The 14436-nt window shown below is 47.9% G+C and overlaps 1 protein-coding gene and 1 long non-coding RNA gene across 6 annotated transcripts in view; one reads left to right on the forward strand and one right to left on the reverse strand.

The window, feature by feature from the left end:
• The window catches only part of HECTD4 (HECT domain E3 ubiquitin protein ligase 4), a 117366-nt gene extending 104842 nt beyond the window's left edge, over positions 1 to 12524 (forward strand). For all 4 annotated transcript variants that reach the window (XM_079986632.1, XM_079986635.1, XM_079986634.1 and 1 more), the window contains exons 66-76: positions 329 to 452; positions 1354 to 1544; positions 1712 to 1858; positions 2424 to 2543; positions 2683 to 2838; positions 4205 to 4308; positions 5267 to 5488; positions 8083 to 8249; positions 8374 to 8569; positions 8888 to 9110; positions 9656 to 12524. In XM_079986632.1, coding sequence (XP_079842758.1) covers positions 329 to 452; positions 1354 to 1544; positions 1712 to 1858; positions 2424 to 2543; positions 2683 to 2838; positions 4205 to 4308; positions 5267 to 5488; positions 8083 to 8249; positions 8374 to 8569; positions 8888 to 9110; positions 9656 to 9792 — 1787 coding nt within the window. In that variant the 3' untranslated portion in view covers positions 9793 to 12524. The remainder of the gene's footprint in view (positions 1 to 328; positions 453 to 1353; positions 1545 to 1711; positions 1859 to 2423; positions 2544 to 2682; positions 2839 to 4204; positions 4309 to 5266; positions 5489 to 8082; positions 8250 to 8373; positions 8570 to 8887; positions 9111 to 9655) is intronic.
• LOC307222290 overlaps positions 12287 to 14436 on the reverse strand; it is a 100990-nt gene continuing 98840 nt past the window's right edge. For both annotated transcript variants that reach the window (XR_013841725.1, XR_013841726.1), the window contains exon 2: positions 12287 to 13535. This is a non-coding gene — a long non-coding RNA (uncharacterized lncRNA). The remainder of the gene's footprint in view (positions 13536 to 14436) is intronic.

Raw genomic sequence — 14436 nt, forward strand, 5'->3', positions numbered from 1 at the left:
GTGTCACTTGCAGTTGCCTGGAGAGCCTTTGCAGCATAGCATGTTCCGTTATCTTTATTTTCAATATCTGGACTAGATTTATTCCTTCAGCTTTGGTGTGGCCCTTATGCTTTACTGCCTTGAAATTATTTCATTGCATATTTTAAAAATCTCACATGAATGCCTTTTGAGAGCTTTTGTTACAAGCTAGAATAGAAGGAGAGGTGTTTTAACTTGAATAACTAGATACTGAGTGGGGGAAATGACATGTTAGAGCAGTGGGGAGTCTGCATCTCTCCCCCCCCCCCCACTCACTGAATACTTTCTTTCCCTTTCACGCCCATTTCAGTTCCTGAAGAGAAGTACCTGACACTAGATGGATTTCACAGATTTGTCATTGACCGGGCAAAACAGGACATCCGTAGCGTGTGGCGAGCCATTTTGTCATGTGGTTATGACCTTCATTTTGAAAGGTAAAGAATTGGCTTTCTTCTCCACACTCCCCCTGTGGCGATCACACAGGGTCCCTGGACGTTTCACCGTCTATTGATCCCTGTGCCACCACTTTATTTCTCGCTGCCACCACCCAGGCCCTACCTGGGACAATACTGAGTCCAGTCAGGGTTAAATTGAAACATAAACTTCCGTTTATTTATTGTAGTTTAACAAGTGTATGGTTTCATAAACGGTATTGGTCAATTACATTCATGGGGTTCCTATCCAGACCTATAACTTCCACTACCTGCTCTCACTCACTAAACCACCTCTCAGATATTTACTTGTCTTCCTAGCCCCTAACTGTTCCTGACTCAGCTTATTTTGCTACATGCACTACTCTGGTTCTCCAGAAGCGACTTAGTCATGCTGGCCACATGACCCAGAAGCTGTACGCCGGCTCCCTCCTCCAATAAAGCGAGATGAGTGCCGCAACCCCAGAGTCGGCCACGACTGGACCTAATGGTCAGGGGTCCCTTTACCTTTACCTTTAACTCAACCTACCCACAGACTCTATCCCAACTCACTCCCACTCCAACCAACCACCCAACTCCCAACGAACTCCGCAATGAACTCCTCTACCGACTCCTTCCTTTGCCCCTCCCAGAGCTGCTTTTATAGTCCCACTGACTCCACCCCCCTGGGTCCTGACTGGGCAACCTGTTTAACTATTTCACCTCCAGCACTCTCTCATATATGTTAACGTCATCTCCCCCCCCCCCAAAAAAAAGTTTCTTTTGCGAAAGAGGAGCTGAATGTCACTTAACTCACATCTGCCCCATTGGGAGGTGAATTTTGGCAAGTGGCTGGTTGAAAACATTTGTTATGATGCAAGTGCCCAACGACTGTGCAGGGTTCAGTCTGCCGCTGTTCCTCCAGGTGTGCCTGCATCGATGCCAGACATGCCCAGAAAGCTTCCCGCAAGTGGTCCTTGGAAATGGACGTCGCCCTGGTTCAGTACATTAACCGGCTCTGCCGCCATCTGGCAATTACACCGGCTCGGCTCCACCCGCATGAAGTGTACTTGGACCCAGCTGACACTGCTGACCCGCGCGTTTCCTGCCTGCTGAGTATGTGTGAAGTTCTGAACTGTGGGACCTTCTTCCTCCCAGATACTGGGTGCCTGGACCAGTTTTGGGGGCAGGTGTGCTGAGGAGCTCATGGCCCGGCTGGGAATGCCTTTATCCTTTGTCTCATCCCCTTCCTCTCAGTTCCTGACATCTCTGTTCAATTGCAGACGTCCCCATTGAAAGCCTCCGCCTGCGCTTTGCTCTACTCCAGTCCCTCAACACCACTTTGGAGACCTTCTTCCTACCGCTAGTGGAGCTCCGGCAAACGGAAATGTACACCAACAGCATTGCAGCGCTTCTCCAAGAGGCCAAAGGTCAGGGCTTCTCATGGACTAGGTGGCCGGGTGATCCTTGGAGGGTTATAATAATAATCCTATTGCTAATGCAGGAAACTAAAATCATGTCGTTCCCACCACTACAAAGACCGATGTGAAGAAGCCATTCACATATCAAACTTTTCAGAAACTGCTTTAGTTACTCCCATTTTTCCTGTCAGTTCTGCCACTTTTTCATCACAAGGTTTTGGTGCTTCAGAGGACTCATGTTTAATTTTCCTTTTGAGATGTGATCTTAGAAGCTTTTGACTGTTTTCTGTGTTTTCGGTGCCCTTGTTAGGATGCTGTGAAATCTTAACGTGAATTAGTCAGAGCCTATCTATTCTTCAAAATACATATCCAGGGCTCCTTTCTTTAACATTTAAATGAGTACTGCTTGTTTTTGTTCTGTTTTCTTTTGGTTAAGGTGGTTTTGTTTCATTACTCTGCTGGAACAGAAGCTAAGGAACTAAACTGCCATCTTGGTCAGTGTCTGCTTCTCTCCCCCACCCCCCACCCCCAGCCAAGGTTAACAAACAAAGAACTGTTGTGTCTATTCCTTTAGGATTCATCTTTTATGATACAAAAGTGGCTGTCATGAACAGAGTGCTAAATGCCACTGTGCAAAGGACGGCAGATCATGCAGCCCCCGAGATCACCCTGGACCCGCTTGAAATTGTTGGAGGTATGGTAGTCCTTCTTTGCTTATATCTGTAGTAATACGCAAAGGAGGAGGAGGAAGGAAGCATGCCTTTGGAGCTGATGGAATTCAAATTCCTGCCCACACCAAGCTCATTTCTTTTCCTCTCCCTGCTTTTGCACAGGAGAGATTCGTTCTTCAGAGAACTCCTACTTCTGCCAAGCCGCCCGGCAGCTGGCGTGCGTGCCATCCTCCCAACTCTGTGTGAAATTGGCCAGCGGGGGAGACCCAACTTACGCCTTCAACATTCGCTTCACAGGCGAGGAGGTCCATGGCACCAGTAAGCAGCTTCTACTTTTCATCATGGGCTGCCAGAAATTTTACTTGCAGCAACTATTTTCAGAAGTAATAAGCCACCAGCACTTAAGTAAGCTAGTAAAGGTAAAGGTAAAGGTACCCCTGCCCGTACGGGCCAGTCTTGACAGACTCTGGGGTTGTGCGCCCATCTCACTCAAGAGGCCGGGGGCCAGCGCTGTCTGGAGACACTTCCGGGTCACGTGGCCAGCGTGACATCGCTGCTCTGGCCAGAGCCAGAGCCAGAGCCGCACACGGAAACGCCGTTTACCTTCCCGCTGGTAAGCAGTCCCTATTTATCTACTTGCACCCGGGGGTGCTTTCGAACTGCTAGGTTGGCAGGCGCTGGGACCGAGCAGCGGGAGCGCACCCCGCCGCGGGGATTCGAACCGCCGACCTTTCGATCGGCAAGCCCTAGGCGCTGAGGCTTTTACCCACAGCGCCACCTGCGTCCCTTAAGTAAGCTAGTGGGGAGTATTTAATAGGAAAATTCATCCGGATCTTTTTCAGCAAGAAGGCATCAGGGTATATCTCCTACCTCAAATACAGCCCACTCAGGAAAACGGTGCCTTACTCCCCCTTTTAGACCCGTCCCCGCAAATATCTGAGAAGACACCTTAAAAAGAATCTATTGATGGTTCTTGACCCCAGTCCACCTTACACATATAACTAGAATAGGCACCCCTGTGCATTGGAGGGGATATAGCAAAAGAGAGACCTGTTGGCGCAGGCCTTGCAAATGTGCACACATTTTGGGAAGAGGCAATGAAAGAAATTTCTGAAATATTAGTTGGCACCAATGCCTTTATACCCCAAACTGTGTGTCTTCTATCACTTTTTGATGGGTCAAATGCAGACCTAACACGTAAACCATAGTAGCTGCCCATTCAATCATATCACAAGGCTGGAAGGAGATTTTTTCTTTAAATACTTGGTTCAAATAAATTAATGTTTGTTTCATTTCTGAGAAACTGACTCATACATTAAGGGTTGCTGGGCACGCAGCTAAACCTATGGATTTTGCCTTCATTTGGCAGCCTTTGGAAAACTGATTTGCATTCAGGACATTTGCTTTGTGTTATCTCTGCATCAGTTTGTTTTTTGTTGCAACATCTAATTTGTTGTGTAGTCTCTTGAGAATGAACTTTATTTTGTAAGGTGATGGCTTTGAACCCTGTTTTTTAAATTTTGTACAGGATTTTTTCTCTCTCTCTAACAAAAGGCTGTTGGCTCCAGCAGCACAAGTTGAGTTGGCTGGTTAAGAGGACTCCTTTCTGGGGGGGCTGTTACCCCAAGCACCACGACTGGCTGTGGCTGCGCAGCTCTCAAAGCTTCATCTTCCTTCCTTCCAGGTGGTTCCTTCCGTCACTTCTTGTGGCAGGTCTGCAAGGAGCTCCAGAGTTCACTGCTCTCCCTCCTCTTGCTCTGCCCCAGCTCAGCAGTCAATAAGAACAAGGTATGCTAAGCCAGTGCAGAAGAAGGGGGAGCTGCCTACCGCCACCCTTGTGAAGCTACAGCTGATTAGCGCTCTTGCTGCCGCTGCTGCTGGCCACAGGGAGGCGCCATATGTTTTGTTGTGATACGGCCAGGGCCAGCCCACTCATGAGGCAAGGTGAGGCGACCACCTCATGCAGCAGGATCACAGGGGCAGCAGATCCGGACTCCAAGGAATGCATCGCTTCTACTGCCGCTGCAGTGGCATCAATGACTGCAGCACACTTCTTGGAGGCTGGATCTTCCATCTCTGTGGACGGTCCACCCCCTCCATGCCCCGCCTCTGCAGCGGCCTCTCAGTGAATAGGAGGCACTGTTGGTCTCCTTCCATGTCTAGGGAGGAAATGACATGAACTGTCCTCTGGGGTCTCCTGGGCTCTGCACCTGCTCAGCATGGTTCAGAGTGGGCCCCTGCCCATCCCCTGCCCCACGATAGCCTTGGATTCCTATTTCAACTGTTGGATAAAGTTGGTTTCCAGTGTGGCTCTTTGCTCACCCCTTCTTCCCTGGTGGTGGAAGCCTCCATTTTGTGGTTTGCCTCCGATGCCAAAATGTCTTGGGCCAGCCCTGGATAGGACATAATTGAAACCCTTCCTTTTTTAGTGGAAAAGAGGAATACAGTGGAACCTCGGTTTTTGAGCGTCTCGGAAGCCAAACGTTTCGGCTTTCGAACGCCAAAAACAAGGATGTAATTGCTTCTGTTTTCAGACACACCTCAGAAGTTGAACGACTTCCAAGGCGTCTTTCTCCATTTTTTCAATTGATTCCACAGACCATCCATTGAGTCTCGGTTGTTGAACATTTCAAAAGTCCAACGGTCTTACGTTCGACAGCCGAGATACCACTGTACATCTTTAATGAATAAATACTATTCTGGGGCAGATTCTGCCTTCCTGGCTAATGCTGTTCTCCACCATCAGGGCAAATACATCCTGACACCCAGCCCCATTAGCTATGGGGAGGAGCAGCTGCTGCATTTCTTCGGGCAACTGCTGGGCATTGCCATCCGGGCAGACGTCCCCTTGCCCCTGGATCTCTTGCCCTCCTTCTGGAAGACTTTAGTTGGAGAATCACTAGATCCAGATGTTGACCTCCAGGAGGCTGACATACTGACCTACAACTACATCAAGAAATTTGAAAATGTAAGTGATGCTTCCTCCTCTTCCCCTGATTTTCAGTCACCTGTAGAAGCTGCTGGATGACAGACTATCAAAGGGAGTCCTGATTGTTTCAGCCAAGATATATCTTGGATTGATTGTGGGTCTCCTTTCATCACTCTGTCTACTTTGGTGGCATCCTGGGGAAATTCAGTGGGGCTGAGTGTGGGTCAGACTGCAAGTTGAGAATCAGGAGAGCCAAGCAGCCTGGAGATGTTGTGCTTTACAGTGCACCAAAAAGTGAGGCTAGAAATTTTCAACATTCTTTTATTACGGGTTTCCCCCACCAAAAGTCTCTGTGCATCTATAGCCCCTCTTGTGTTAACCACCCTTTTAAATAATCCATAGATTTACAGTGTGAATCTCATGACCTCTAAGTGCTCAGATCAGAAAGTGCATGCACCCAAATGATAGACATGCCCCATTTCTCTGTTTGTCTTTAGAGTTTTTAATTTGCGATTTAATATTTTATTGTTTTACAATGCTTGGAGTGCTTTATATGGGCAGAAAGTTGTATAAATAATACATTTCCAAATATATGCACAATATGCTTGACCAGTAGACAGCAAAGAACTCCCAACCGTCAAAGCAGAATCCACCAGGAATGTTTGCAAAAGCCTCTCTGTAAAGAATGGAACTTTGGCAAGAACTCCTGCAATGTTGGTGGCACTTGGGTGAGAGAGGCTTCCAGGGAACTGTACTGTCAAAAGTTCCGCTCGGTTTTAACCAGCTATTTGTTATGTGCGCACTCCCTGTCTCTCTCAGAAATGCCAAAATCAAGATTGCTGCTCCATTTCGCAGCATTTCCAAAAAGCATCTGTCTCTTAGCTCACAACTTAGACAGAGTGCTGTGTCTTAAAGGAGCAGTTATTTCTTACAACACGTGTCATAGTTCTGACTCAGCAATTGAGGCGCACCTTCTCAATGACATCACAGATAGATACATGCCAAAGTTATGTCTGTTGTTGTTTAGTCGTTTAGTCTTGTCTGACTCTTCGTGACCCCCTGGACCAGAGCACGCCAGGCACTCCTGTCTTCCACTGCCTCCCGCAGTTTGGTCAAACTCATGCTGGTAGCTTTGAGAACACTGTCCCACCATCTCGTCCTCTGTCGTCCCCTTCTCCTTGTGCCCTCCATCTTTCCCAACATCAGGGTCTTTTCCAGGGAGTCTTCTCTTCTCATGAGGTTGCCAAAGTATTGGAGCTAGTGTGTCTGAAAGAGAATGAGTGCTCCTGAATGTGACCCAGGTGTCCTTAATGCCTGCTCATCCTCATGGGCCCAAGGCAAGTGGGGCAGGAAGAGATCTGTATAACTCTTACTGGCTACCTCTGTGTTTCTGGAAAGGCCCAGAACAGGTTTAGGAAAAATGGATGGACCCTGTTGTCTGTCCCTTCTGGCTCCAGTACTCTGGAGGTGCCACTCATCGGGGCCTTGGCCTCCCCTAGCTAGTAGCTGCCTGATTCTCCTGCCTGCTCCAGAAATCCTCTTGCCCTTCTTCTCAGCACCTTTTCCAGTCTTCACAATGCCCTAGCAATTTTCTCATTTCTGCAAGTCTTCCTTCAGTGAGCCAAGGCCAGCTGTCCTCCCACAGTGCCTGGTGGCTGTTGTCCTTCTGCATATACTCCTGTGTAACATGAAGCTGCTCCTCCTGTGAATTGGGAGCCCCGTCCATCGGCACTCCAGCTGCACTTTGCAGATCACGTAGGCCAGGACATTGAGGCATTTGCTTTGCCTGGGAAGGCTGAGCCAAGCCAGATCCTGTCACGTTCCTCTCTGGTACTGTAATTTGCTCTACGCGGGGCTGCCCTTGAAACTGTCCCACAAACTCCAGCAGGTGCAGAATGCTGCAGTGAGGCTCCTCACGGGGTCCCTGCCATGGGAGCATATTCACCCAATGTTTTAACAGTTGCACTGGCTCCCGGTGGAGTATAGGGTCATGTTCAAGGTGCTGGTCTTGACCTTTAAAGCCCTTTGTGGCTTAGGGCCCTCGTATCTACGGGACCGCCTCTCCTGGTATGCCCTGCAGAGGACCTTAAGGTCCATGAATAACCATAGTTTAGAGGTTCCGGGCCCTAAGGAAGTCAGACTTTCAGTGATGGCTCCAACCTGGTGGAATGCTCTGTCCCATGAGACTAGGGCCCTCCAGGATGTAACCTCCTTCCGTCGGGCCTGTAAGACAGAGCTATTCCACCTGGCCTTTAATTTGAATTCAGCCTGATCTTTTATTTCCCTTCTCTTCCCTCCCCCTCCCCTTTTATGAAGATTATCCACTCTGAGACCCCACAGCAAATTCTCCCCTGGCCGCCTCGCCGGCCCAAGTAGGACCAATTCAGCCAGCTAGCCCTGGTGATTATCTAATGCTTATTAGATGGATTTTCCCCAAATTGATTTCTGAACTTGAATGTTATTGTTATTCATGTTTTTATACTGTATTTTATGCTGCTTTTACAATTAAGTGTTTTAAATTTGTTGTTAGCCACCCTGAGCCCGGTTTTCTGAACCGCGAAGGGCGGGGTATAAATAAAAAATTATTATTATTATTATTATTATTATTATTATTATTATTGGTGTTGTCCTAGCTGAACGACGAGTCGGAGCTGGAGGCCCTGTGTGCTGAAATTGCTTCCCAGCACCTTGCAATGGAGAGTCCCGACTGCCCCAACAAACCGAGCTGCAAGTTCACATACCTGACAATGACGGGGGAAGAAGTGGAGCTGTGCACCAGAGGCAGGCACATCCCGGTTGTGTGAGTAGCAGGGGTCTTTGGGACAAAAGGATTTGCGTGTGGGCAGTAGGGGGGGAGGCTGCATCATGGGAGTGTGGCGAGAGTTTCACCCCGGAGACCTGTCTGCCTCCCTCTTTCCCCTCAGGTGGGAGAACAAGGACGTCTATGCAACAGCCATCCGGAACTTGAGGTTACGCGAGCTGCACAATCCAGAGTGTGCGATGGCCGTGAGGGCTGGCCTGGGCTCCATTATCCCTTTGCAGCTTCTGACCATGTTGACTCCCCTGGAGATGGAGCTGAGGACCTGCGGCCTCCCCTACATCAACCTGGAGTTCCTCAAGGTGTGTTGCTGCTTCCCAGGCTGCAGAGTGGAACTTTCCCCAGCCAAAGGTTATGCAAACCATGTAGCTGCATCCAGAGGGTTGGAAGAATCTGGTAGCATGGAGCCTTTATTTATTAGATATCGGATCCAGTTTAAAACATGACTCAAGTCCAACAATACAGTGCTATGATTCTAGTAGCAGCGGGGGGAAGTGAGCCAGAATCATCCTGAAAGCTTGGTGGGGGGAAAGAGCCATAAGGTTTGGGGTTCTCAGGAACTTCTCCCCCTTGGGTCGTAACTGTTCTCCCTCTCCCCCTTTGTCTCTTTCGGTGGGCAGGCACATACCATGTACCAAGTAGGACTGATGGAGACCGACCAGCACATTGAGTTTTTCTGGGGGGCGCTAGAGATGTTCACACAGGAGGAGCTCTGCAAGTTCATCAAATTTGCCTGCAACCAGGAGCGCATCCCCTTCACCTGTCCCTGCAAAGATGGCGGACCAGACACTGCGCATGTCCCTCCGTACCCCATGAAAATTGCACCTCCGGATGGCACTGCAGGTGAATGGGCCACTGGGCTCTGAAAGAGCTTTGTCTGCACCTTTGGGGAAATGAGTATTTTTACCGAATCTCACCAAGCTGAGGACTAAGTTGACAGACAAGCGAACATCCCGAAATGTTGCGATGAAATCAGATTATGTTTCTGACATCACTTTGACTTTCAAAGCAACGGAACTAAATGGGAGTGAAACTCTTCTTGACTTTTGGAGGCATTGATTTGCTTTGCTGTGTTTGTAAACTTCCTTGATGTTTCATGAGGAAAGTGGTATATAAATTGACAGAAAGGCAAGACACACAATGCAAGAGAAGAAAGGGGCAGAGGGAGGGAAGACGAGAAAAAGCAAATACACAAAGTTCTTCTCCAGCTCAGGTGTTGAAGCATCATTTATATATGGGAGTTGCCATATATTTGCCCTAGTTTCCCTCCAGATCTCTTTGTTTTCTGGTTTCAGAGTTTAGAATCAATGTCTTAAAGGTACCAAGAGCAGATTTAACTGCCTATGGAGCAGATTTAACTGCCTCTTCTTTTCTGCCGTTCTTTGTAGGTTCCCCAGACTCGCGCTACATTCGTGTTGAAACCTGCATGTTCATGATCAAACTTCCTCAATACTCCTCCCTGGAGATAATGCTGGATAAACTCCGGTACGCCATCCACTACCGTGAAGACCCTCTCAGCGGCTGAGCTGCTGCACATCTTTAGGCAACGGACGTCTCTGCAGAAGTCCTTGGAAGAGGCTCCTGCCCAGCTGAAAATTGACACCGAACAGCGACAAGGCGAGAGTCGAAGGCTGATTCTTTCCTCCAAACCTTTGCCTCTGCAATGGCACTTGCAGGGAGGCTTCCATTTCATACTTGTAGGCTTTTGTGGTGGATGGGTTGTCTTGTTTGTGAAATATTTCTAGGGTAAGTTTAGTACACAGACTGATGTTCACAAACCTTGAGATCCTTACCTTTCTTTCATAATTAGAAGAGTGCTAATCACTGAACGGGAAGTTAATGAAGCTTCCAACGCCGAGTGCTCCCCGCAATCATTTCTGAGTGCAAAAATGGAGCGGCTGCCACACAGAAACCATTGACACATAACAGAATCCTCACTGGGGCAATGACTGAAAATTTCCCCTTCCTGCCAGGTATGCGGGTGGCCACTTCACAGCATTCCACACCTCCAGGTTTTGGTGGCGAGGATCCTGTCAATTCACACGTTTCATTAAAGAGAGGCTCTGTAGAAACAAGTTTCTGGGTTCCATCACACTACAAGTATGAATTACTCTTTTGCACATACACGGACATGGTTCAGTGGCTAAAATCCACTGGCCCTGCCTCTTGGCTTTCTACAGTTAGCAAAGCCGGTGGACACTCTGCAACGTTTTTGTACTCAGAAATGATCACTCGGAAATTATTATTACTAAAATGTTGCATCCAGAAAGTGGGGGAGATGAAAAGCGTCTGACTTCCGCGGTAATGTTTTACTCTTTTTTGGGAAAGCTACAGGCACGATCCACTCTGTCTTGCTGTTTTGTGGCTTTCTTTTTTGCTTCATTGGGCTTTCCACTGGGTTCCTACACAAAGGGAGCTACACAAGAGCAGAGCTGGATGGAATGGGCCTGTTGCAAGGTGCACCCTGCCTCAAGACCCATCAAGCAGACACATTTCCCCGCCCCCTTTACTAATATGAAGTGTTGTGGGTCCTGAAGAAGGTAGTGTTGCTGGATTGATCCATTTCCGGGTTGCCTTCAAACCCAAGTTGCAGTGCTATGTAGGAGTTTTAAGTGCCAGTACTTGGTTCTAAATCTTGTTTTTTTGGCCTGCGAAAGCCTCGCCCACAGTTTTGCAGGCTATAAGCTAGGGCCTGGCGGGAGACAACGGAACAGCTGTATTTATTGTATATAACTGTGAATACTGGTAATTATTTGGGCTGCATGGTGTGTGGAAGGAGCTCGGGAAAGAGTGTGAAAGGAAGAGTGTGACTGTTTTTAGAGTTAGATCTTGGCTTCCAACTTCCATTGTCAGAGAAGAACTCACACCTATTTAGGTATCACTCTCAGCTCTTGAGCCTTGCCATTTTCTGGCCAAAGTGGGCACAATGGGTTCAGATGAAAAACAAATGTCACGTGAAGGACATGCTGGGCTGAGCTTCACCAAAATCTGGCTGGTTTTGTTTTGTTTTGGAATTGCCCAGCTTTCTCTTAAGGGAACTTCTCGCTCAGTCAAATACCTCACAGGCCTTTCTGTTGCCAGCTGTGAATATGAGGAAGCTGTTGCTGCTGCCGTTCCTGCTGCTTCCTCCTCGAGGACGTAGGGACGTTGGGAGTCTCCACCCCTCGGCCCAGAAGCATGTGTGCTGTAAAGTGACTTGATGTATATTTATTCCAACTATTTATGGTTGCATTTAACAAAACAAAATGTCCTCCATGGTGTTTACACCCCGCCCGGCGTAAATGGAGTTTCTGTTTGGGAACATTTTGTATCCAAATCTTAAGCCCTTCATCTGCGTTGTGGATTCCTATTTTGGAAGAGCAGGTAGGGACAAGTTAAAGGGTGCTGCTAAGACTGAGCAAGTGGCAAAGAAATCTGCCCTGGACTTCCAGAACCCATCAAATTGGTTCTTGTTCACTGTACGAACATTGACTATATAGTCTGCAGTAAGAGTGTCTCTCACTAAATACTCTGGGTTGTGACTTTTTATTTTTAACTTGAATATTCATTCCGAATGTAAAGCTGTCCTAACAACAGCAGAGAATATGGATGTTGAGGCATTTAAGCTTATGTTGAGGCATCTGTTTTGCTATTTATTACACACTGTTAACCTGTTTTAAGTGCTCTTGGTCAGGTACGAAATATCCAGGCTAAAAGGGAAATCTTACTACTTGTCTGCTCCTTAATCTTTTGCCTGGAAACAGCAACCCTGTGACCTCCAAGCTGCATTCACCTACAGAAAGTTAAAACTACTTGAGATGACGAATTGCAGGCTGCCTGATCTCTGGCTCATTTGGAGATGGGTTTAAAGCACTGTAGTTTTTAATTTGTATTTAATTACAGCAAACGTGTAAATATTTTGTACAAAAGGGAAAAGTGAGCCAAGGGATGCCATTCCTCTTGTGCAGAAGGGGCTCCCAAGTTCCTCCTTCTGCCCAAGGGAGATGAGCTACCAAGCTGACAAGTGTGTTTTGTTTGCCTTTTTTTTTTTTTTTTGTTAATTTATTCTCTGCTTTCCACACCTCGATTCTACTGCGAAGGTCTCCCCTTAGAACTGTTGTCCCTTCTCAACTATATCAGATACAACCTTAGCTTTCCTCCGTAAACCCACCACAGTGCTTTGCCCCTGGAAATAACATTGCAAGGTTAGTTGCCACTTGTTTTTCAGAAGTCTCTTTGGCTTTTCTTGTATTTAATAAATGCTTACTTTTGGTGGAAGTGTCCTTAAAGCTGCTTTATATTTGATCAGCTGGGCCTAGAGCATGTCTGTGTGACACAGGCTTCCACTGACCTTCACCCAGGCACTAGGAATCACTAGAACCAGAAATGCCTCAAGGGGCAGAACGACAAACTTCCCACCCAGTTCTTTTGTGCAGGCTTTCAAAGCAGCATTGTTGATTGTGATAACTGTTTATGTATCTGTACAAACTTAACTGGACCAGTCCCTATGAAGTCAAGAAAGGAGGGGCTGGGCATTTGCCAAATCCACCTTGAAGCCCTTTGCAACACATAATATGTGCCAAAATGGCAAGCTAGTTGCTGAGAGCGGAGACTAGAGCTGGGCTGCCTTTTGTCATTTGGCTACTGAAAATAATTACAGAGTGCGCAAAGATCTGTAACTAACTACTGCCAAAGGCTCTGTCATACTTTGAATTCTGTTACTAGACTTTTCATGTACCCAGAGTTCTTCCAGAGGAAGTTCAGGGTGATCTTTAGCTGCATTAATAGAGCAGTCTAAGCAGTGAGCAGAGCTATTATAGCCTTCAGTGCTAGCAGGAGCAGCTCTTCTGTTTTTCTACCGTCCTTTTTGCATCCTCCACTATCTCACAGCCAGGGCTCTGTAGATGAGGGGATTTTGGCAGTTCTCATAGAATTGTAGGATCAGAAGGGATTCGGAGGGTCATCTAGTCCAACCCCCTGCAACGTAGGAATATCATTGCCCTATTTTGTGTGGTTTTTTGTTTTTGTTTTACCAAGATCAAGGAGTGAGTTTGGGGCTCTGTTTGGACACCATTTTGAAACAACATGGCAGCTTGAACCTGCTGATGCCACCACCTCCCCAAACTGACTTCTGCAAGTGAGGGGCATGTGGTTCAGGCCTCTACTTCCCATAATGCAGTAGAGGCGGCAGCAGCTGTGGTGTGGGAGGTGATGGCAGGGGCCTAACCACCACTGACCTCTGGTGTATTGGGGGACAAAAGTAGACTATTGTATTTAATACATTAGCACCTCAGGTTAAGAACTTAATTCGTTCTGGAGGTCTGTTCTTAACCTGAAGCACCACTTTAGCTAATGGGGCCTCCTGCTGCTGCTGCCGCACTGCCGGAGCACGATTTCTGTTCTCATCCTGAAGCAAAGTTCTTAACCCGAGACGCTTCAGGTTACAGACTCCACTAACCCAGAAATAGTACCTCGGGTTCAGAACTTTGCTTCAGGATGAGAACAGAAATCGTGCTCCAGTGGCGCAGCGGCGGCAGCAGGAGGCCCCATTAGCTAAAGTGCTGCTTCAGGTTAAGAACAGACCTCCAGAACAAATTAAGTTCTTAACCCGAGGTACCACTGTAAAAAATTATTATTATTATTATTATTATTATTATTATTATTATTATTATTGGACGCAGGTGGCGCTGTGGGTTAAAGCCTCAGCGCCTAGGACTTGCCGATCGAAAGGTCGGCGGTTCGAATCCCTGCGGCGGGGTGCGCTCCCGCTGCTCGGTCCCAGCGCCTGCCAACCTAGCAGTTCGAAAGCACCTCCGGGTGCAAGTAGATAAATAGGGACCGCTTACCAGCGGGAAGGTAAACGGCGTTTCCGTGTGCGGCTCTGGCTTGCCAGAGCAGCGATGTCACGCTGGCCACGTGACCCGGAAGTGTCTCCGGACAGCGCTGGCCCCTGGCCTCTTAAGTGAGATGGGCGCACAACCCCAGAGTCTGTCAAGACTGGCCCGTACGGGCAGGGGGGTACCTTTACCTTACCTTATTATTATTATTATAGCACAGGAGAGGTGAGCACAAGTAGCCCTGGCACAGCAGCACCCAGCACGACCCCTCCTGCAATGTGGCTGGATGTATGTGCAGGGGGAGAGGCAGTCATCCCCCCCTGACACCCACTCACTTTTCAATTTTTTTGCCA

This window comes from Podarcis cretensis (genome assembly GCF_951804945.1).
Source record: "Podarcis cretensis genome assembly, chromosome: 8".
NCBI lineage: Eukaryota > Metazoa > Chordata > Lepidosauria > Squamata > Lacertidae > Podarcis > Podarcis cretensis.